At 44.4% G+C, this 21,651-nt stretch overlaps 1 protein-coding gene across 1 annotated transcript; it reads left to right on the top strand.

Annotated features, from left to right (window-relative positions):
• The first annotated feature begins 979 nt into the window (after positions 1 to 979).
• On the top strand, positions 980 to 2,002 carry LOC121525999 (keratin-associated protein 5-1-like). Its single transcript, XM_041812246.1, has one exon. It carries the CDS (start codon positions 980 to 982, stop codon positions 2,000 to 2,002), a length of 1,023 nt encoding a protein of 340 aa, XP_041668180.1.
• Positions 2,003 to 21,651: the final 19,649 nt, after the last annotated feature.

Below are 21,651 nucleotides of genomic sequence, written 5' to 3'. Positions count from 1 at the left end.
GGTTCTATTTAATTGATATTCATCATTTAAAAACTGAATTTTGTCCTTACTCTGGTTATCTTTGTGTAATCTTAAATTATTTTTGATGATCTTAAACATTTAAGTATGGCAAATATGCCAAAGAAAGAAATAAATTAGGAGTGGGGATAGTTTTTCAGACTGTCTACTTCCTCTCTCAACTCTGATTGACTCAGCCTCTCTTTGGGGAGAGTCTGGAATTATCAGCATATTAAAGGTCAACAAAAGCCCAGTATGATCCATCCCTCCATTTCATACCCAGCAGGCTGAAGCGTCCTCGCAGGGAGGCTCAGAAACGTGACGTGCTGTTGACAGCCGATGACTGCAGGAAGTTGAACAGCGTGTAGACGTCTGAGCTCTAACTGGAGCCTCCACGGCTGCTGATCCAGTGTGACATGCTGCTTTAAAGTGCGAGCGAGTGGTGAGACGGAGCATGAAGGGAGAGGGATCCAGGGAGGTGATGAGCAAGAACTCACAGGGTTTTTTGCTCTTGTACTAACAGTAAAGGTAAATCCCTGGAATCTGGTGTTTCTGCTGATGATGATGAAGACGAGACAGAGTTATCAGTCCAGATGTTTCTGCTGAGCGTCTCTCTGACATGGATACGGCAGAGATAAGCCGCAGCTTCTCGTGCTGCCGAGCGGCCGCAGAAGTCTGCTGAGCTGTTGTGATTGGTAATAAAGAGCAGCTGTGACCATGAAATCAGGACTTAGCGTAATTAGCCACTTTGAAGCAGAGATTTAAGACCCAAATCTCTCGACAAAATACCAGCAGATCTGGTGCTACTTAATGATAATCTGATCTCCCAGCCTCTCGTCTCTTCTATTTTCCTTCTTAACAGCCATGCCATTTTGTGGCAGAGAGATGGGACCTGGCTTCCATTTGGATCGTCTGTTCATGAGCCAGACTGGAATACCACGGAGTAATACCCTCAATTCCTATTTGTAGGAGGGAGCCCAACATGACACATGCAGGATCTGAAAGAAAAATAAGGAGCAGGAGTCTAATATTACAGTGTTATTATGGTGGCTTCTCCTTCTGCTGTAAATACCGCAGTACTGGCCCCTGCAGTAAATACTCCAGTACTGGCCCCTGCAGTAAATACTCCAGTACTGGCCCCTGCAGTAAATACTCCAGTACTGGCCCCTGCTGTAAATACTCCAGTATCGGCCCCTGCTGTAGATACTCCAGTATCGGCCCCTGCTGTAGAGACTCCAGTATCGGCCCCTGCTGTAAATACTCCAGTATCGGCCCCTGCTGTAAATACTCCAGTATCGGCCCCTGCTGTAGATACTGCAGTACTGGCCCCTGCTGTAGATACTCCAGTATTGGCTCCTGCTGTAAATACTCCAGTATCGGCCCCTGCTGTAAATACTCCAGTATCGGCCCCTGCTGTAAATACTCCAGTACTGGCCCCTGCAGTAAATACTCCAGTACTGGCCCCTGCTGTAAATACTCCAGTACTGGCCCCTGCAGTAAATACTCCAGTACTGGCCCCTGCAGTAAATACTCCAGTACTGGCCCCTGCTGTAAATACTCCAGTATCGGCCCCTGCTGTAGAGACTCCAGTATCGGCCCCTGCTGTAAATACTCCAGTATCGGCCCCTGCTGTAAATACTCCAGTATCGGCCCCTGCTGTAAATACTCCAGTATCGGCCCCTGCTGTAGATACTGCAGTACTGGCCCCTGCTGTAGATACTCCAGTATTGGCTCCTGCTGTAAATACTCCAGTATCGGCCCCTGCTGTAAATACTCCAGTATCGGCCCCTGCTGTAAATACTCCAGTATCGGCCCCTGCTGTAGATACTCCAGTATCGGCCCCTGCTGTAAATACTCCAGCACTGGCCCCTGCTGTAGATACTCCAGTATCGGCCCCTGCTGTAAATACTCCAGTATCGGCCCCTGCTGTAAATACTCCAGTATCGGCCCCTGCTGTAAATACTCCAGCACTGGCCCCTGTAATACTAGTCAATATCAGCTCTAAATATTAGTCTATCTCTGCTGTAATTATCAGACTGCATTAGTTGTAATAGGCCAAATCATCTGTATATATGGCTTATATTGGCTGTAAATCCCAGCTTATGTCAGCTTTAATCACCCACAATTTTAGTTCTAAATAAGCTTTAAATATTAACATACATCACCTAGGCTTTTCAGCCTATTTCATTTGTGCATTTGGGACTCTTGCAGTTTTAAATATGGGCCAATATCAGCTTTAATTATCAGTCTACATCTACTGTAATTATCAGTCTTTATTAGCCAGAATATCAGACTATATGATCAGTTAATACTGGCTTTTATCAGCTGTAAATAATGTTCTAAATCAGCCGTATATATGGGCTGTTATTAGCCTTAAATATCTGCCATATGCACTAAATGAATAGAGTTTTAGTCAGTACCAACAGATATTAAGTCTTGTCCTTTTTCATCCTCATTCCTTGACCTTTTTCTTGTTAAATGGCCTGAAGTCTTATACCTTAACTAGATCTATATTTTTGTATTGATTTCTGTATTGGCTACACTGACACTGTTAATTTTGGAAAATCAGATATCAACAAACGTCCAGTATCACGCATCTGTAGTGATAATGAGAATGTAGATCAGATTGATACATTTTGTATAGATGTACGTTTTCCCTCCAAAGCTTCAGCACCAGAAAGCTTTCACCTTTCCCCCTCTATGTGTGGCCTTGTTAACGACTGCTGGACACAAATTTAGGATCTTGGAGGGCCATCCTCTTTCATAGAGGGATGATTTCACCTCTCCACCCTCTGTCTGATGAGGAAAGGAGGCTCTCAGAATCAAGGGGTGGAGGTGAACTTAAAAATGGGACTGAGCCATGGTCTTCTAATAAAAAATGTAATGAAATCAGCTTTTTGGTGATTTTAGCAGCATAAAAGCACAGTCATCCATGTTTTTCAAATTTTTTTTGCCCAAAGCACACCTGAGATCAAACCAAAATCTCAAGGAACAGCAAGACTTGCCTCAACCAGGCAACACCATTGAAAACCACTGCTCTCCATGGTCATCCAAGTTTTACCTCCTGCCGTTTTTTTAATCAAAAACCAAAAGTCGTGTCTTGCCACTGTGCTGCATTTTTGCACATTTCTTGAATCAATTCAGACAAAATAATCCCTCTGAACTCTGCTGCTTGTTTGTGAAATTTCTCCAAACTGCATCAAAGCTAATCTGGCTACTGGTGACCCGGCCCCCCTGCGGTGTAAACTGAGCCCCCACCGGACAGTGATGAGGCATAAACGCTCCAAATCAAGGCTCCTCTCAGCTTTCACCCTCAGCTGTTTCATGCTGCTGCACTGGTGGTGTGGGGTGGGGGGGGTTTCCTAATGAAGAGCTCTCAGAGGGTTTTTCAGTCCTCACAACCCCCCTTCTAAGAGAATTAGCTAAGCCTTGACCAGACCCCCAACCCCGATCCTGCAAACCAAACTAGAGGCCCCCACAGCCCCTGTCCCAAAGCCCTCATCCCGTTTGCTCCCTCTGGCTCTGTCCATGTTTAATGAAGCTGTGATATATTTACGGCCGGCCAAATCCCGCTCTAATCCCCCCCCTGATAATCACAGCTCGGTAACTGTTTTCCTTAACGTACTCATGAGCGCTGGCATGGGCCCCGGCGGCCCCCGTCTGCTGGATATTACTCACTAACCTAATTTGCACTTGCTGTATGTAATGCACACCAAGGACCGGGGGGGGCAGCTGAGCGGGTCAGGGGCAGGCTTCTGCAGAAAGGGGGTCCTGTGTGCGTCACCAAATGGGCACCTCGAGAGGTTGAGGGGGCAAAGGCAACAGCAGGGCGAGCGGGCCGAGTAACGAGGTGTTGCTGGAGCGCTGTTTTAGAGCGGGATGACATCAGAGCTCCTGAGAGCCATTGTAAACACGAATAAACCACTCCAAGCTCCAGAAGGACATTTGAGAGAAAACAATAATACGTCTGTACAAAAATGACGCAAACGCATTAATACTGAGTGTTAAAAAACATTCTGAGATTTCATTTGGCAGCGATAGAGCTGATTTAAACTTTTATTCTCCTCTATAAACAAAAATGTAACGGACATAAACGTGTCCCTGCCCAGCCAGAGCACCCAGAGCTGATAGGACGCAGACCAGATTTCATTTGACTTTCACAGGAACAGCTCTGAAACTGGAATACAGAGTACTACATGTTAAATAAAAATATAAAGGCTCTAATAGGACTGCTCCTTTATGGCAGAAATCATAATCACAAATGTGTTCACTGATATTAATTATAAACTCCATCACTCATTGATTTCATTACATCAGCTGCACATGCCACAATCTGAACGCTTTGAAAAAACAGGTGATAAAGATAAATGGGCAAGATAATTAACAAAAAATAGTAACTTTAAATAAAACATTTATCACAAAACAAATACCTGAGGACAAACGAGCAAAGTTCTGGTTTATTCCTGATTATCTTATTATCTTGTTTTAAACACTCAACAGTCACAAAGTGACTCTGGTAACCTCTCAACAGTCATAGAGTCACTCTGATGACCACTCAACAGTCACAGAGTCACTCTGATGACCACTCAACAGTCACAGAGTCACTCTGATGACCACTCAACAGTCACAGAGTCACTCTGATGACCACTCAACAGTCACAGAGTCACTCTGATGACCGTGCAACAGTCACAGTCACTCTGATGACCACTCAACAGTCACAGAGTCACTCTGATGACCACTCAACAGTCACAGAGTCACTCTGATGACCACTCAACAGTCACAGAGTCACTCTGATGACCACTCAACAGTCACAGAGTCAATCTGAAAACCATGCAACAGTCACAGAGTCACTCTAATGACCACTCAACAGTCACAGAGTCACTCTGATGACCACTCAACAGTCACAGAGTCAATCTGATGATCACTCAACAGTTAGAATCACTCTGATGTTAATTTTCTCCTGTTTATTTTTTTAAAACATTTTTAGCTAAGTGCTCTGAATTGAACTCCTGGGGATATTCCATGCTGGTCTAAAGCTCTGGTCTGGTTTAATTCCAAGTCAAGTTTAATTCCTGGTCTGGTTTAATTCCCGTCTGGTCTAGAGTTCCTGGTCTGGTTTAATTCCTGGTCTGGTTTGATTCCAGGCTGGTCTTGAGTTCCTGGTCTGGTTTAATTCCTGGCTGGTCTAGAGTTTCTGGTCTGGTATAATTCCTGGTCTGGTTTGATTCCAGGCTTGTCTAGAGTTCCTAATCTGGTTTAACTTCTGGTCTGGTTTAATTCCTGGTATGGTTTGATTCCAGGCTGGTCTTGAGTTCCTGGTCTGGTTTAATTCCTGGCTGGTCTAGAGTTTCTCGTCTGGTTTAATTCCTGGTCTGGTTTGATTCCTTGTCTGGTCTAATTCCTGGTCTGGTTTAATTCCTGGCTGGTCTAGAGTTTCTGGTCTGGTCTAATTCATGGTCTGGTTTAATTCCTGGCTGGTCTAGAGTTTCTGGTCTGGTATAATTCCTGGTCTGGTTTGATTCCTTGTCTGGTCTAATTCCTGGTCTGGTTTAATTCCCAGGCTGGTCTTGAGTTCCTGATCTGGTTTAATTCCTAGTCTGGTTTAATTCCAGGCTGGTCTCCTTTAATTCCTGGTCTGGTCTCGTTTAATTCCTGGTCTGGTCTAATTCCGGGTCTGGTTTAATTCCTGGTCTGGTCTAATTCCTGGTCGGGTTTAATTCCAGGCTGGTCTGGTCTAATTCCTGGTCTGGTCTATTTCCTGGTCTAATTCCTAGTCTGGTTTAATTCCCAGGCTGGTCTGGTTTAATTCCTGGTCTTGTCCGATTCCTGGTCTGGTCTAATTCCTGGTCTGGTTTAATTCCAGGCTGGTCTGGTTTAATTCCTGGTCTTGTCCGATTCCTGGTCTGGTCTAATTCCTGGTCTGGTTTAATTCCTGGTCTGGTTTAATTCCAGGCTGGTCTGGTTTAATTCCTGGTCTGGTCTAGAATTCCTGGTCTGGTTTAATTCCTGGTCTGGTTTGATTCCCGGCTGGTCTCGTTTAATTCCTGGTCTGGTCTAATTCCTGGTCTGGTTTAATTCCCAGGCTGGTCTGATTTAATTCCTGGTCTGGTCTAATTTCTGGTCTGGTTCATCTCCTGGTCTGGTCTAATTCCTGGTCTGGTTTAATTCCTGGTTTGGTCTAGAGTTCCTGGTCTGGTTTAAGTCCGGGTCTGGTTTAAGTCCTGGTCTGGTCTAGAGTTCCTGGTCTGGTTTAATTCCTGGTCTGGTTTAATTCCTGGTCTAGTGTAATTCCTGGTCTGGTATAATTCCTGGTCTAGTCTAATTCCTGGTCTGGTTTAATTCCTGGTCTGGTCTAATTCCTGGTCTGGTGTAATTTCAGGCTGGTCTGGTTTAATTCCTGGTCTGGTCTAATTCCTGGTCTGGTTTAATTCCATGGCTGGTCTGGTCTAATTCCTGGTCTGGTTTAACTCCTGGTCTGGTTTGATCCCAGGCTGGTCTGATTTAATTCCTGGTCTGGTCTAATTCCTGGTCTTGTTGAATTCCTGGGCTGGTCTAATTCCTGGCTGGTCTAGAGTTCCTGGTCTGGTTTAATTCCAGGCTCTGGTCTAATTCCTGGTCTAGTCTAATTCCTGGTCTCGTTTAATTTGTGGTCTGGTCCAATTCCTGGTCTGGATTAATTCCTGGTCTGGTCTTAAGTTCCTGGTCTGGTTTAATTCCTGGTCTGGTCTTAAGTTCCTGGTCTGGTTTAATTCCTGGTCTGGTTTGATTCCCGGCTGGTCTGGTTTAATTCCTGGTCTGGTCTAATTGCTGGTCTGGTTTAATTCCTGGTCTGGTTTAATTCCTGGTCTGGTTTGATTCCTGTCTGGTCTCGTTTAATTCCTGGTCTGGTCTAATTCCTGGCTGGTCTAGAGTTTCTGGTCTGGTATAATTCCTGGTCTGGTTTGATTCCTGGTCTGGTTTAATTCCCGGCTGGTCTGGTTTAATTCCTGGTCTGGTCTAATTCCTGGTCTGGTTTAATTCCTGGTCTGGTTTAATTCCAGGCTGGTCTCGTTTAATTCCTGGTCTGGTTTAATTCCTGGTATAGTCTAATTCCTGGTCTGGTTTAATTCCTGGTCTGGTCTAGAATTCCTGGTCTGATTTAATTCCTTGTGTGGTCTAATTCCTAGTCTGGTTTGATTCCAGGCTGGTCTGATTTAATTCCTGGGCTGGTCTAATTCCTGGTCTGGTTCATCTCCTGGTCTGGTTTAATTCCTGGTCTGGTTTAATTCCAGGCTGGTCTCGTTTAATTCCTGGTCTGGTCTAATTCCGGGTCTGGTTTAATTCCTGGTCTGGTCTGGTTAAATTCCCTGTCTGGTTTGATTCCTGGTTTGGTTTAATTACCAGGCTGGTCTGATTTAATTCCTGGTGTGGTCTAATTCCTAGTCTGGTTTGATTCCAGGCTTGTCTGTTCTAATTCCTGGTCTGGTCTAATTCCTGGTCTGGTTTAATTCCATGGCTGGTCTGGTCTAATTCCTGGTCTGGTTTAACTCCTGGTCTGGTATAATTCCTGGTCTGGTTTAATTCCTGGGCTGGTCTAATTCCTGGCTGGTCTAGAGTTCCTGGTCTGGTTTAATTCCAGGCTCTGGTCTAATTCCTGGTCTAGTCTAATTGCTGGTCTCGTTTAATTTGTGGTCTGGTCCAATTCCTGGTCTGGATTAATTCCTGGTCTGGTCTGATTCCTGGTCTGGTCTAATTCTTGGTCTGGTTTAATTCCTGGTCTGGTCTAATTCCTGGTCTGGTTTAATTCCTGGTCTGGTCTTTAGTTCCTGGTCTGGTTTAATTCCTGGTCTGGTCTTAAGTTCCTGGTCTGGTTTAATTCCTGGTCTGGTTTGATTCCCGGCTGGTCTGGTTTAATTCCTGGTCTGGTCTAATTCCTGGTCTGGTTTAATACCTGGTCTGGTCTAATTCCTGGTCTGGTTTAATTCCTGGTCTGGTTTGATTCCTGTCTGGTCTCGTTTAATTCCTGGTCTGGTTTAATTCCTGGTCTAGTCTAATTCCTGGTCTGGTCTAATTCCTGGTCTCGTTTAATTCCTGGTCTGGTTTAATTCCCAGGCTGGTCTGATTTAATTCCTGGTGTGGTCTAATTCCTAGTCTGGTTTGATTCCAGGCTTGTCTGGTCTAATTCCTGGTCTGGTCTAATTCCTGGTCTGGTTTAATTCCATGGCTGGTCTGGTCTAATTCCTGGTCTGGTTTAACTCCTGGTCTGGTATAATTCCTGGTCTCGTTGAATTCCTGGGCTGGTCTAATTCCTGGCTGGTCTAGAGTTCCTGGTCTGGTTTAATTCCAGGCTCTGGTCTAATTCCTGGTCTAGTCTAATTCCTGGTCTCGTTTAATTTGTGGTCTGGTCCAATTCCTGGTCTGGATTAATTCCTGGTCTGGTCTGATTCCTGGTCTGGTCTAATTCTTGGTCTGGTTTAATTCCTGGTCTGGTCTTAAGTTCCTGGTCTGGTTTAATTCCTGGTCTGGTCTTAAGTTCCTGGTCTGGTTTAATTCCCGGCTGGTCTGGTTTAATTCCTGGTCTGGTCTAATTCCTGGTCTGGTTTAATACCTGGTCTGGTCTAATTCCTGGTCTGGTTTAATTCCTGGTCTGGTTTGATTCCTGTCTGGTCTCGTTTAATTCCTGGTCTGGTCTAATTCCTGGCTGGTCTAGAGTTTCTGGTCTGGTATAATTCCTGGTCTGGTTTAATTCCTGGTCTGGTCTAATTCCTGGTCTGGTTTAATTCCAGGCTGGTCTCGTTTAATTCCTGGTCTGGTTTAATTCCTGGTCTAGTCTAATTCCTGGTCTGGTCTAATTCCTGGTCTCGTTTAATTCCTGGTCTGGTTTAATTCCCAGGCTGGTCTAGAGTTCCTGATCTGGTCTAATTCCTGGTCTGGTTTAATTCCTGGTCTGGTTTGATTCCCGGCCGGTCTGGTTTAATTCCTGGTCTGGTCTAATTCCTGGTCCTGTTTAATTCCTGGTCTGGTTTGATTCCCGGCTGGTCTCGTTTAATTCCTGGTCTGGTTTAATTCCTGGTCTGATCTAGAGTTCCTGGTCTGGTTTAATACCTGGTCTGGTTTGATTCCCGGCTGGTCTGGTCTAATTCCTGGTCTGGTGTAATTCCTGGTCTGATCTAGAGTTCCTGGTCTGGTTTAATACCTGGTCTCGTTTAATTCCTGGGCTGGTCCAATTCCTGGTCTGGTCTAGAATGCCTGGTCTGGTCTAATTCCTGGTCTGGTTTAATTCAAGGCTGGTCTCATCTAATTCCTGGTCTGGTTTAATTCCTGGTCTGGTCTAATTCCTGGTCTGGTTTAATTCCTGGTCTGGTCTAATTCCTGGTCTGGTTTAATTCCAGGCTGGTCTGGTTTAATTCCTGGTCTGGTCTAAAGTTCCTGGTCTGGTTTAATTCCTGGTCTGGTTTGAATCCCGGCTGGTCTCGTTTAATTCCTGGTCTCGTTTAATTCCTGGGCTGGTCCAATTCCTGGGCTGGTCCAATTCCTGGTCTGGTCTAGAATGCCTGGTCTGGTTTGATTCCTGGTCTGGTTTAATTCCTGGTCTGGTCTAATTCCTGGTCTGGTTTAATTCCTGGTCTGGTCTAATTCCTGGTCTGGTTTAATTCCAGGCTGGTCTCGTTTAATTCCTGGTCTGGTTTAATTCCTGGTCTAGTCTAATTCCTGGTCTGGTTTAATTCCAGGCTGGTCGGATTTAATTCCCGGTCTGGTTTAATTCCTTGTCTGGTTTGATTCCTGGGCTGGTCTAATTCCTGGTCTGGTTTAATTCCAGGCTGGTCTGATTTAATTCCTGGTCTGATTTAATTCCTGGTCTGATTTAATTCCTGGTCTGGTTCAATTCCTGGTCTGGTTCATCTCCTGGTCTGGTCTAATTCCTGGTCTGGTCTTATTCCTGGTCTGGTTTAATTCCTGGTCTAGTCTAATTCCTGGTCTGGTCTAATTCCTGGCTGGTCCAGAGTTCCTGGTCTCGTTTAATTTGTGGTCTGGTCTAATTCCTGGTCTGGTTTAATTCCTGGTCTGGTCTAATTCCTGGTCTGGTTTAATTCTTGGTCTGGTTTGATTCCCGGCTGGTCTCGTTTAATTCCTGGTCTGGTCTAATTCCTGGTCTGGTTTAATTCTTGGTCTGGTTTGATTCCCGGCTGGTCTGGTTTAATTCCTGATCTGGTCTAATTCCTGGTCTGGTTTAATTCCTGGTCTGGTCTAGAGTTCCTGGTCTGGTTTAATTCCTGGTCTGGTTTAATTCCTGGTCTGGTCTAGAGTTCCTGGTCTGATTTAATACCTGGTCTGGTTTAATTCCTGGTCTGGTCTAATTCCTGGTCTGGTCTAATTCCTGGTCTGGTTTAATTCCAGGCTGGTCTGGTTTAATTCCAGGCTGGTCTGGTTTAATTCCTGGTCTGGTCTAAAGTTCCTGGTCTGGTTTAATTCCTGGTCTGGTTTGAATCCAGGCTGGTCTCGTTTAATTCCTGGTCTGGTCTAATTGCTGGTCTGGTCTAATTCCTGGTCTGGTTTAATTCCTGGTCTGGTCTAGAGTTCCTGGTCTGGTCTAATACCTGGTCTGGTCTAATTCCTGGTCTGGTCTAATTCCTGGCTGGTCTAGAGTTTCTGGTCTGGTATAATTCCTGGTCTGGTTTAATTCCAGGCTGGTCTCGTTTAATTCCTGGTCTGGTTTAATTCCTGGTCTAGTCTAATTCCTGGTCTGGTTTAATTCCAGGCTGGTCTGATTTAATTCCTGGTCTGGTTTAATTCCTGGTCTGGGTTGATTCCTGGGCTGATCTGGTCTAATTCCTGGTCTGGATTAATTCCTGGTCTGGTCTAGAGTTCCTGATCTGGTTTAATTCCTGGTCTGGTTTAATTCCTGGTCTGGTCTAATTCCTGGTCTGGTCTAATTCCTGGTCTCGTTTAATTCCTGGGCTGGTCTAATTCCTGGTCTCGTCTAGAATTCCTGGTCTGGTCTAATTCCTGGTCTGGTTTAATTCAAGGCTGGTCTCGTTTAATTCCTGGTCTGGTTTAATTCCTGGTCTGGTCTAATTCCAGGCTGGTCTGGTTTAATTCCAGGCTGGTCTGGTTTAATTCCCGGTCTGGTCTAATTCCTGGTCTGGTTTAATTCCTGGTCTGGTCTAATTCCTGGTCTGGTTTAATTCCTGGTCTGGTTTAATTCCTGGTCTGGTCTAGAGTTCCTGGTCTGGTTTAATTCCTGGTCTGGTTTGATTCCCAGCTGGTCTGGTCTAATTCCTGGTCTGGTTTAATTCCTGGTCTGGTCTAATTCCTGGTCTGGTTTAATTCCTGGTCTGGTTTAATTCCTGGTCTGGTCTAGAGTTCCTGGTCTGGTTTAATTCCTGGTCTGGTTTGATTCCCAGCTGGTCTGGTCTAATTCCTGGTCTGGTTTAATTCCTGGTCTGGTCTAGAGTTCCTGGTCTGGTTTAATTCCTGGTCTGGTCTAGAGTTCCTGGCCTGGTTTGATTCCTGGTCTGGTTTGATTCCCGGCTGGTCTGGTTTAATTCCTGGTCTGGTCTCGAGTTCCTGGCCTGGTTTAATTCCTGGTCTGGTTTGATTCCCAGCTGGTCTGGTTTAATTCCTGGTCTGGTTTGATTCCCGGCTGGTCTGGTTTAATTCCTGGTCTGGTTTGATTCCCAGCTGGTGTGGTCTAATTCCTGGTCTGGATTAATTCCTGGTCTGGTCTAGAGTTCCTGATCTGGTTTAATTCCTGGTCTGGTTTAATTCCTGGTCTGGTCTAATTCCTGGTCTGGTCTAATTCCTGGTCTCGTTTAATTCCTGGGCTGGTCTAATTCCTGGTCTCGTCTAGAATTCCTGGTCTGGTCTAATTCCTGGTCTGGTTTAATTCAAGGCTGGTCTCGTTTAATTCCTGGTCTGGTCTAATTCCTGGTCTCGTCTAATTCCAGGCTGGTCTGGTTTAATTCCAGGCTGGTCTGGTTTAATTCCCGGTCTGGTCTAATTCCTGGTCTGGTTTAATTCCTGGTCTGGTCTAATTCCTGGTCTGGTTTAATTCCTGGTCTGGTTTAATTCCTGGTCTGGTCTAGAGTTCCTGGTCTGGTTTAATTCCTGGTCTGGTTTGATTCCCAGCTGGTCTGGTCTAATTCCTGGTCTGGTTTAATTCCTGGTCTGGTCTAATTCCTGGTCTGGTTTAATTCCTGGTCTGGTTTAATTCCTGGTCTGGTCTAGAGTTCCTGGTCTGGTTTAATTCCTGGTCTGGTTTGATTCCCAGCTGGTCTGGTCTAATTCCTGGTCTGGTTTAATTCCTGGTCTGGTCTAGAGTTCCTGGTCTGGTTTAATTCCTGGTCTGGTCTAGAGTTCCTGGCCTGGTTTGATTCCTGGTCTGGTTTGATTCCCGGCTGGTCTCGTTTAATTCCTGGTCTGGTCTCGAGTTCCTGGCCTGGTTTAATTCCTGGTCTGGTTTGATTCCCAGCTGGTCTGGTTTAATTCCTGGTCTGGTTTGATTCCCGGCTGGTCTGGTTTAATTCCTGGTCTGGTTTGATTCCCAGCTGGTGTGGTCTAATTCCTGGTCTGGTCTAATTCCTGGTCTGGTTTAATTCCTGGTCTGGTCTAGAGTTACTGGTCTGGTTTAATTCCTGGTCTGGTTTGATTCCCAGCTGGTCTCGTTTAATTCCTGGTCTCGTTTAATTGCTGGTCTGGTCTAATTCCTGGTCTGGTTTAATTCCTGGTCTGGTCTAGAGTTCCTGGTCTGGTTTAATTCCTGGTCTGGTCTAGAGTTCCTGGCCTGGTTTAATTCCTGGTCTGGTTTGATTCCCAGCTGGTGTGGTCTAATTCCTGGTCTGGTCTAATTCCTGGTCTGGTTTAATTCCTGGTGTGGTCTAATTGCTGGTCTGGTCTAATTCCTGGTCTGGTTTAATTCCTGGTCTGGTCTAGAGTTCCTGGTCTGGTTTAATTCCTGGTCTGGTTTGATTCCCAGCTGGTCTCGTTTAATTCCTGGTCTGGTCTAATTGCTGGTCTGGTCTAATTCCTGGTCTGGTCTAGAGTTCCTGGTCTGGTTTAATTCCTGGTTTGGTTTGATTCCCGGCTGGTCTCGTTTAATTCCTGGTCTGGTCTAGAGTTCCTGGCCTGGTTTAATTCCTGGTCTGGTTTGATTCCCAGCTGGTGTGGTCTAATTCCTGGTCTGGTCTAATTCCTGGTCTGGTTTAATTCCTGGTGTGGTCTAATTGCTGGTCTGGTCTAATTCCTGGTCTGGTTTAATTCCTGGTCTGGTTTGATTCCCAGCTGGTCTCGTTTAATTCCTGGTCTGGTCTAATTGCTGGTCTGGTCTAATTCCTGGTCTGGTTTAATTCCTGGTCTGGTCTAGAGTTCCTGGTCTGGTCTAGAGTTCCTGGCCTGGTTTAATTCCTGGTCTGGTTTGATTCCCAGCTGGTGTGGTCTAATTCCTGGTCTGGTCTAATTCCTGGTCTGGTTTAATTCCTGGTGTGGTCTAATTGCTGGTCTGGTCTAATTCCTGGTCTGGTTTAATTCCTGGTCTGGTCTAGAGTTCCTGGTCTGGTTTAATTCCTGGTCTGGTTTGATTCCCAGCTGGTCTCGTTTAATTCCTGGTCTGGTCTAATTGCTGGTCTGGTCTAATTCCTGGTCTGGTTTAATTCCTGGTCTGGTCTAGAGTTCCTGGTCTGGTTTAATTCCTGGTCTGGTTTGATTCCCGGCTGGTCTCGTTTAATTCCTGGTCTGGTCTAATTGCTGGTCTGGTCTTATTCCTGGTCTGGTTTAATTCCAGGCTCTTGGGGTGGTGGGACTCCTGATGGTGAAACTTTCACACCTGAGCTGTCACAGAGGTGAGGAGAACTCCGGCCTCGCCGCCGTGTCAGTGCTGGAAGTCTGAACTGTGAGAAATCCCAGAGTCGATCTCTGTGGGCCGTCGGTGCCACGTCAGGCTCGCTGTTTATTTTCAGCTTTTCACACAAGAATTTTAATTCATTTCATCGTCCTTTCATTTCTGCAGGCCACGCTGAGCGTCGTTTAACGATACCTCGGCTCCCCGGGCAATTACCGTGTCAGGAAGAGTGAGCTTAAACATCTGCAGCCGCCGAGAGAGATGGAGCTGCTTCTGAACGCCTGTCCCTCTTAAACGTGCGGTGGCCCTGAAGGTCAACTGTAAAAATAGTTCATGACAACAAGAAACATAATTAAATTAAAGACTAAAATGTTTTATGAATACAAATACATTTCAAAATCAAGCAAAGATGTTTCAATGGACTACACAAACATTTCAGAATATTTAGGCTTTATTTTGTTCACTTATAGAGGCAGTATCAATCCAGATCCATGTTTACTCAGTCACAGCTGGTGGGAAATGTGAATGCCGCCGTGCTCTAGCACATTATCCTCTGAGCTGCACGGTAGACGTGGAGGTAGGAAGAGGGGAGCTGTGGGAGTCTCTAAAAGGATCAGCAGTAGCAGGATAGACTCCATGGTCCACATACATAAACAAATACTGACCAGAGTGGGTCCATGGTCTTCTCTTCTTCTTTCCTCTTGGTGGATTTTCAAACCAACGACATTCATAGCGCCACCTAGAGGATCAAACTGTGTACCTACAGGAGTGTGCTCTAACAGAGAAATGTTCCTGATGTGAGGAAGAAGAGCAGGGAGGAGGGGGATTGTTGTGCAAGGCACAAAAGCTGAAACTGTTTGCAGAAGAGGAGATTTTCTTTGCAGAGGGTGAAACATTTTTCACATAGGTGGGAAATTATTCTGTGGAGGGTGACTTTTCTTTCAAGATAAGATTATTTATTTAATTTATTAATGTATTTATTTTTTTGCCTTTTAAGGGCCATTTTTGCAGGAGTTTAAATAGATTTCACATCAAGAGGAGAACATTTTTGAAGATGAAATATTCTTTGCAATAAAGTGAATCATTTCCCCCTTCACAAGAGATGGCTCTGGTGGAAGGTCTAATATATTTTAATGGCTTTGACATATTTTCACAGAAGGTGAAAGCATTAGAACATTTATTAGCTGGTCTGCCAAAAAAGGTGGACTTCTTTGTGGAAGTTAAAATATTTGCTTCAAAAAAAGACATTTTCTAAACAGCTTTTTTGACATAACATCAAATAATTATTTTTTCTTGGAAATTACTATACATTGGATGCTGGAGTTGAAATATATATATATATATATATATTTTTTTTTTTTACCAAAAGAGGTGAACAATATTTCTGAATATTTTCTGTTCGGCAGACATTTCTTGTGTGGGTGTTTTTGTTTTTTTTTTCTCTTCTTTTTGCTGCAAGATTTGAAATAATTTTTATTAAATATATTCATGCAGAGCATTTAAAAAGAGTTCAGACTTAGAAAAATGTAAATGTTTCTGCCCAACACTAAATATTCTTTGCAGGAACTGAATTATTTTTAATAGATTAAATATTTTGATGTAGAAGATTGAATACTGCTTGCGGAGTATTTTTGTTTTTTCCTATTTGGTGAATTTTCTTTTCTTTTTTGCAAAGAGTTACATATTTTATGGATGGGATGTTTTTGGAAGTTCAATTATGATTAAAATAAAAAGCTTGCAATGTTAAAATATTGTTGCTGAAAAATGTGGCGACATTTATTTATTCATAGTGTTGGTATATTTTTGCAGTTACGAAATATAACATAATAAAAAAAATATATAATAATAATAATTATTATTATTATTATTTATTCATAACAGTAAGCAGTGGTTTTAGGAAATATTTCTGCATTTACAGAAACTTGTAGGCATAATCATTAGTTGACCCTCAGGGCCACCGTAGGATCAAGGTTCTCTGTGGAATTCCTTCTCCATTGGCAAACTGAGAGGGATCTGGTGGACCAATGATGGTTAAACCTGCTTAGAATCAGTAAAAAAAAAAGTTAAACTGAAGTTTATAAAAAGCCACCCTCCCTCTAAATAATGCAGTTTGGCTTTTATCTGCAGATAAACAACTCTGAAGAAAAATTTCTACTGATTTTTATGAGCCAAACCACCACAGCAGAGCGAGCGTGGATTAGCATTCTTAGCTGAGAAATACCTCCCTATTACCCTTTTACACTGTGACAATTTCTGGGGCGCTGCCTCCAAGTATTTCTTTGTTTAAGCCTCTCCTATAAGAGCGAGGCGGCCCCTCGCACATGGCCAGTGTCAGCCGTAATTAGCTTTGACAGGGGCATTTAGTGGTTGTAATTCAAATCTAATTATCTGCAGATAAACAACTCTGAAGAAAAATTTCTACTGATTTTTATGAGCCAAACCACCACAGCAGAGCGAGCGTGGATTAGCATTCTTAGCTGAGAAATACCTCCCTATTACCCTTTTACACTGTGACAATTTCTGGGGCGCTGCCTCCAAGTATTTCTTTGTTTAAGCCTCTCCTATAAGAGCGGTTCAGGGCCTTTATGACAGATGTGAGCCGGTTCAGGAGGAAATTAGCTTTGACAGGGGCATTTAGTGGTTGTAATTCAAATCTAATTCAGAACATCTTAACCCTGAAGGCTGTCAAGACGCTGGAAATGCCGGTTCAGGAGGAAAACCTTTATGACAGATGTGAGCCGGTTCAGGAGGAAAACCTTTATGACAGATGTGAGCCGGTTCAGGAGGAAAACCTTTATGACAGATGTGAGCCGGTTCAGGAGGAAAACCTCAGGACAGATGTGAGCCGGTTCAGGGGGAAAACCTCAGGACAGATGTGAGCCGGTTCAGGGGGAAAACCTTTAGGACAGATGTGAGCCGGTTCAGGAGGAAAACCTTAGGACAGATGTGAGCCGGTTCAGGAGGAAAACCTCAGGACAGATGTGAGCCGGTTCAGGAGGAAAACCTTAGGACAGATGTGAGCCGGTTCAGGAGGAAAACCTTAGGACAGATGTGAGCCGGTTCAGGAGGAAAACCTTAGGACAGATGTGAGCCGGTTCAGGGGGAAAACCTTTAGGACAGATGTGAGCCGGTTCAGGAGGAAAACCTCAGGACAGATGTGAGCCGGTTCAGGAGAAAACCTCAGGAAAGATGTGAGCCGGTTCAGGAGCAAAACCTTTATGACAGATGTGAGCCGGTTCAGGAGGAAAACCTCAGGACAGATGTGAGCCGGTTCAGGGGGAAAACCTTTAGGACAGATGTGAGCCGGTTCAGGAGGAAAACCTTAGGACAGATGTGAGCCGGTTCAGGAGGAAAACCTTAGGACAGATGTGAGCCGGTTCAGGGGGAAAACCTTTAGGACAGATGTGAGCCGGTTCAGGGGGAAAACCTTTAGGACAGATGTGAGCCGGTTCAGGAGGAAAACCTCAGGACAGATGTGAGCCGGTTCAGGGGGAAAACCTCAGGACAGATGTGAGCCGGTTCAGGAGGAAAACCTCAGGACAGATGTGAGCCGGTTCAGGAGGAAAACCTCAGGACAGATGTGAGCCGGTTCAGGAGGAAAACCTTTTTGACAGATGTGAGCCGGTTCAGGGGGAAAACCTTTTTGACAGATGTGAGCCGGTTCAGGGGGAAAACCTTTTTGACAGATGTGAGCCGGTTCAGGGGGAAAACCTTTTTGACAGATGTGAGCTGGTTCAGGAGGAAAACCTTTTTGACAGATGTGAGCCGGTTCAGGAGGAAAACCTCAGGACAGATGTGAGCCGGTTCAGGAGGAAAACCTTTTTGACAGATGTGAGCCGGTTCAGGGGGAAAACCTTTTTGACAGATGTGAGCTGGTTCAGGAGGAAAACCTTTTTGACAGATGTGAGCCGGTTCAGGAGGAAAACCTCAGGACAGATGTGAGCCGGTTCAGGAGGAAAACCTCAGGACAGATGTGAGCCGGTTCAGGGGGAAAACCTCAGGACAGATGTGAGCCGGTTCAGGAGGAAAACCTCAGGACAGATGTGAGCCGGTTCAGGAGGAAAACCTTTATGACAGATGTGAGCCGGTTCAGGAGGAAAACCTTTATGACAGATGTGAGCCGGTTCAGGAGGAAAACCTCAGGACAGATGTGAGCCGGTTCAGGAGGAAAACCTTTATGACAGATGTGAGCCGGTTCAGGAGGAAAACCTTTATGACAGATGTGAGCCGGTTCAGGAGGAAAACCTCAGGACAGATGTGAGCCGGTTCAGGAGGAAAACCTTTTTGACAGATGTGAGCCGGTTCAGGGGGAAAACCTCAGGACAGATGTGAGCCGGTTCAGGAGGAAAACCTTTATGACAGATGTGAGCCGGTTCAGGAGGAAAACCTTTATGACAGATGTGAGCCGGTTCAGGAGGAAAACCTCAGGACAGATGTGAGCCGGTTCAGGAGGAAAACCTCAGGACAGATGTGAGCCGGTTCAGGGGGAAAACCTCAGGACAGATGTGAGCCGGTTCAGGAGGAAAACCTCAGGACAGATGTGAGCCGGTTCAGGAGGAAAACCTCAGGACAGATGTAATACAGGATCCTCTGTGAGCTTTGCCACCTTTTGAACCTCACAACAAAACATCTGTTTAAAAAAATAATGGTTAAAGTGAGAGCAGGAGGAGGGGATGAGGGGAACATGGCCGACCTTGAGCAGCAGCTTTGTAGTCCGTCTGAACTTCATGCAACACTGAGCTCTCAGTCAGTACCAGCAGGGATTGAATGGTCTGAATAATTCTGCTTTTGTTTCATTTTGCACCCAAACATGTCACACAAACACACCTCAGACGAGACAGTCTCCTCCCAGCGACGACATGGAAACAGAAATTCAAGTCAAACAAAGTTCATGTTCATCTTTAAGGACTACCTAAACCCTCAGAGCCCGTTTCCAGATGTAACCTCATGTATCTGTGTATTTCCTGTTGATCAGTCAGGATCCAAATCTTTCTTTTTTAGAACAAAGTATTTAAATTCTACATTATCTGTTAAAAATGTGCGCTTGATTGCCCTCTACAGGTTGAAACCTTCTACTGCAACTGAATGCTGTGGATAAATTTCTCCTGGCTGATCTGGTGCTCTGTGACTGTGGTTTTAAACAGGTGGGTCTGGACCTAAAAGTGGGTCACAAGGCTCTTTCCAGCAGTTTGCTAATGTGTGACAAGAAACCTAAATTCATCAATGTATTTTTGGGGTTTTCCTCTGGTAAATTTCAGTGTTTGTCTCATTATTTCTTTAACTGCTTTTCTGTGGATAACAGCTGTTTCAGGATATGAAGGAAGTTTCTGGATAACTGCCCTATTTGTACTGTACTATACTGGGAAAAATTAAAAAAATACGATGTATTTCTGCATGCATGTCTTTCTGTAATGACGTGTTTTATCCTGTCTCTTTGTGTAATTTAATTTAATTATTAATTTAGGGTCCAAACTCCAACATTTTTTTCTAAATCAGGGGTGTCAAACTCATTCTAAGCAGGGGCCAGATTCTGGATTCAGGACTATCTGAGGGCCTAACAGGGTCACCTTTTTAACCAGAAACTGTCAACCTTGTTTCATTGGTAATAATATATATATATATATGATGATCAATGATTTTGACATTTAAAAAGTTGAAAAGATACGTTTAAAGGCTCACAATCTGAGAAAAGTAAATCTATTAGTTTAAAAAGGTCAAAACATGAAATAGAAATTGAAAAATAATGTTTTTTAAAAGGCAAATATAATAAAAGAAAGTCAAAATCATGAGTTTAAAAGGTCAAAATACAAAAAAAAATTTAAAATCATGAAATTAAAACTCAAAATATGATTCAAAATTTTAAATTGTGAGTCTAAAAGGTCAGACTATGGGATAATGAAGTCAAAGTTTGAGGTTGAAAATATGAGGTAAAAAGAAATAATTGGGTAAAAAGGTCAAAATATGGATTAAAAATTTGAATTATGAATCTTAAAGCTCTAAATATTATAAGAAAACTCAAAACTGAGTTGAGATGCTCAAAGTATAAAATTAAAAGTCAAAATCCATCCATCCATCCATCCATCCATCCATCATCAATCCATCCATCCATCCATCCATCCATCCATCCATCATCCATCCATCCATCCATCCATCCATCCATCCATCCATCCATCATCCATCCATCCATCCATCCATCCATCCATCCATCATCCATCCATCCATCCATCCATCCATCCATCATCCATCCATCCATCCATCCATCCATCCATCCATCCATTCATCCATACATCCATCTGTCCGTCCATCTATCCATCCATCCATCCATCCATCCATCCATCCATCATCCAGCCATCCATCCATCCATCCATCCATCCATCCATCCATCCATCCATCATCAATCCATCCATTCATCCATACATCCATCCGTCCGTCCATCTATCCATCCATCCATCCATCCATCCATCCATCCATCCATCCATCCATCCATCATCCATCCATCCATCCATCCATCCATCCATCCATCCATCCATCCATCCATCATCCGTCCGTCCGTCCGTCCGTCCGTCCGTCCGTCCATCCATCCATCCATCCATCCATCCATCCATCCATCCATCCATCCATCCATCCATCATCCGTCCGTCCGTCCGTCCGTCCATCCATCCATCCATCCATCCATCCGTCCGTCCGTCCGTCTATCCGTCCGTCCATTCATCCATCCATCCATCCATCCATCCATCCATCCATCCATCCATCCGTCCGTCCGTCCGTCTATCCGTCCGTCCATTCATCCATCCATCCATCCATCCATCCATCCATCCATCTGTCCGTCCGTCCATTCATCCATCCATCCGTCCATCCATCCATGCATCCATCCATTCATCCATCCATCCATCCATCCATCTGTCCGTCCTCTGTGCTGATAAATCCTCCATGGATGGCTGCTTGTAATTTTCTTTACAGTGAAAACAGTTCTCAGAGATTCAACGAGGCCTGCTGTTGGACAGCATGCATTTAGGCTCATATTTGCATTTCTGCCCTGATCTAGCTCTGCTGCTAAGTGACACATGATTGATGATGGGGCGTGTGGTGGCTTTCTAACCCTGTAAGTGCTCTAAAAACAAATTAAAGCTTTCATCAGTGTAACATGTCTATTACTAGATGTGCTAATAGCCCCTGGTTGTATCAAATTATTTGTGTGTCTAAATAATTTAGAGAAATTAAACTATTAATCATGGCGAGGGGAGCGGCTGACGTGGAGCGTGCTGAGCTGCTCCTCTGTGCAGCACAGAGGTGTTTATGGCTCGCTCCATCACACCACTCTAATTGCTTAATTGCTCGTCTGTTGGTGGCGGCGTAAAAGTTCCCGTCTGCGCAGAGTTTCAGCCGAATTATCCAAAGTAAAACCAAATGTGCTCTTTGAGGTTTTAATTGCTGATTTGAAGATGTGAAAGTGTTTGTGGGTTTTTCTCTTACAGCTCAAGGTGGAGGTGGAATGAGTCAAAGAAAAGTACAGAGACCCAAGACTGCCAGTAGAAAACAACGATGAATGAAAGAGAAACGTTGATGGGGAAAAATAATGTCATAAAGCATTAACCTAAGATGTAAAAGTTAAAATTCAGAGATAATCAAGGGGACCAGGTAGAAGTCCAGCCTGTGGCTCCTTTCCCACAGATAGTCCTCACTCTCTCACCCCCAACCTCCTCTAGAAAAACAAGCCTGAAAAGAAAATCGCTTTTAAAGCTGAAATAGCTGCTCCATCCTTACCACAATAGTGAGAGGGAACAGAGCCAGAAGGCAGAAGGTTGTTATTCACCGGTTGATCTTCTTTCCAGCTCTAA

This window comes from Cheilinus undulatus, linkage group 18 (assembly GCF_018320785.1).
Source record: "Cheilinus undulatus linkage group 18, ASM1832078v1, whole genome shotgun sequence".
Taxonomy (NCBI): domain Eukaryota; kingdom Metazoa; phylum Chordata; class Actinopteri; order Labriformes; family Labridae; genus Cheilinus; species Cheilinus undulatus.
This window is presented reverse-complemented; position numbering and strand designations above follow the sequence as displayed.

What these genes read in the sequence shown, in the direction of transcription:
- LOC121525999 (XM_041812246.1), top strand. Translation starts at nt 980, where the DNA reads ATGACACATGCAGGATCTGAAAGAAAAATAAGGAGCAGGAGTCTAATA.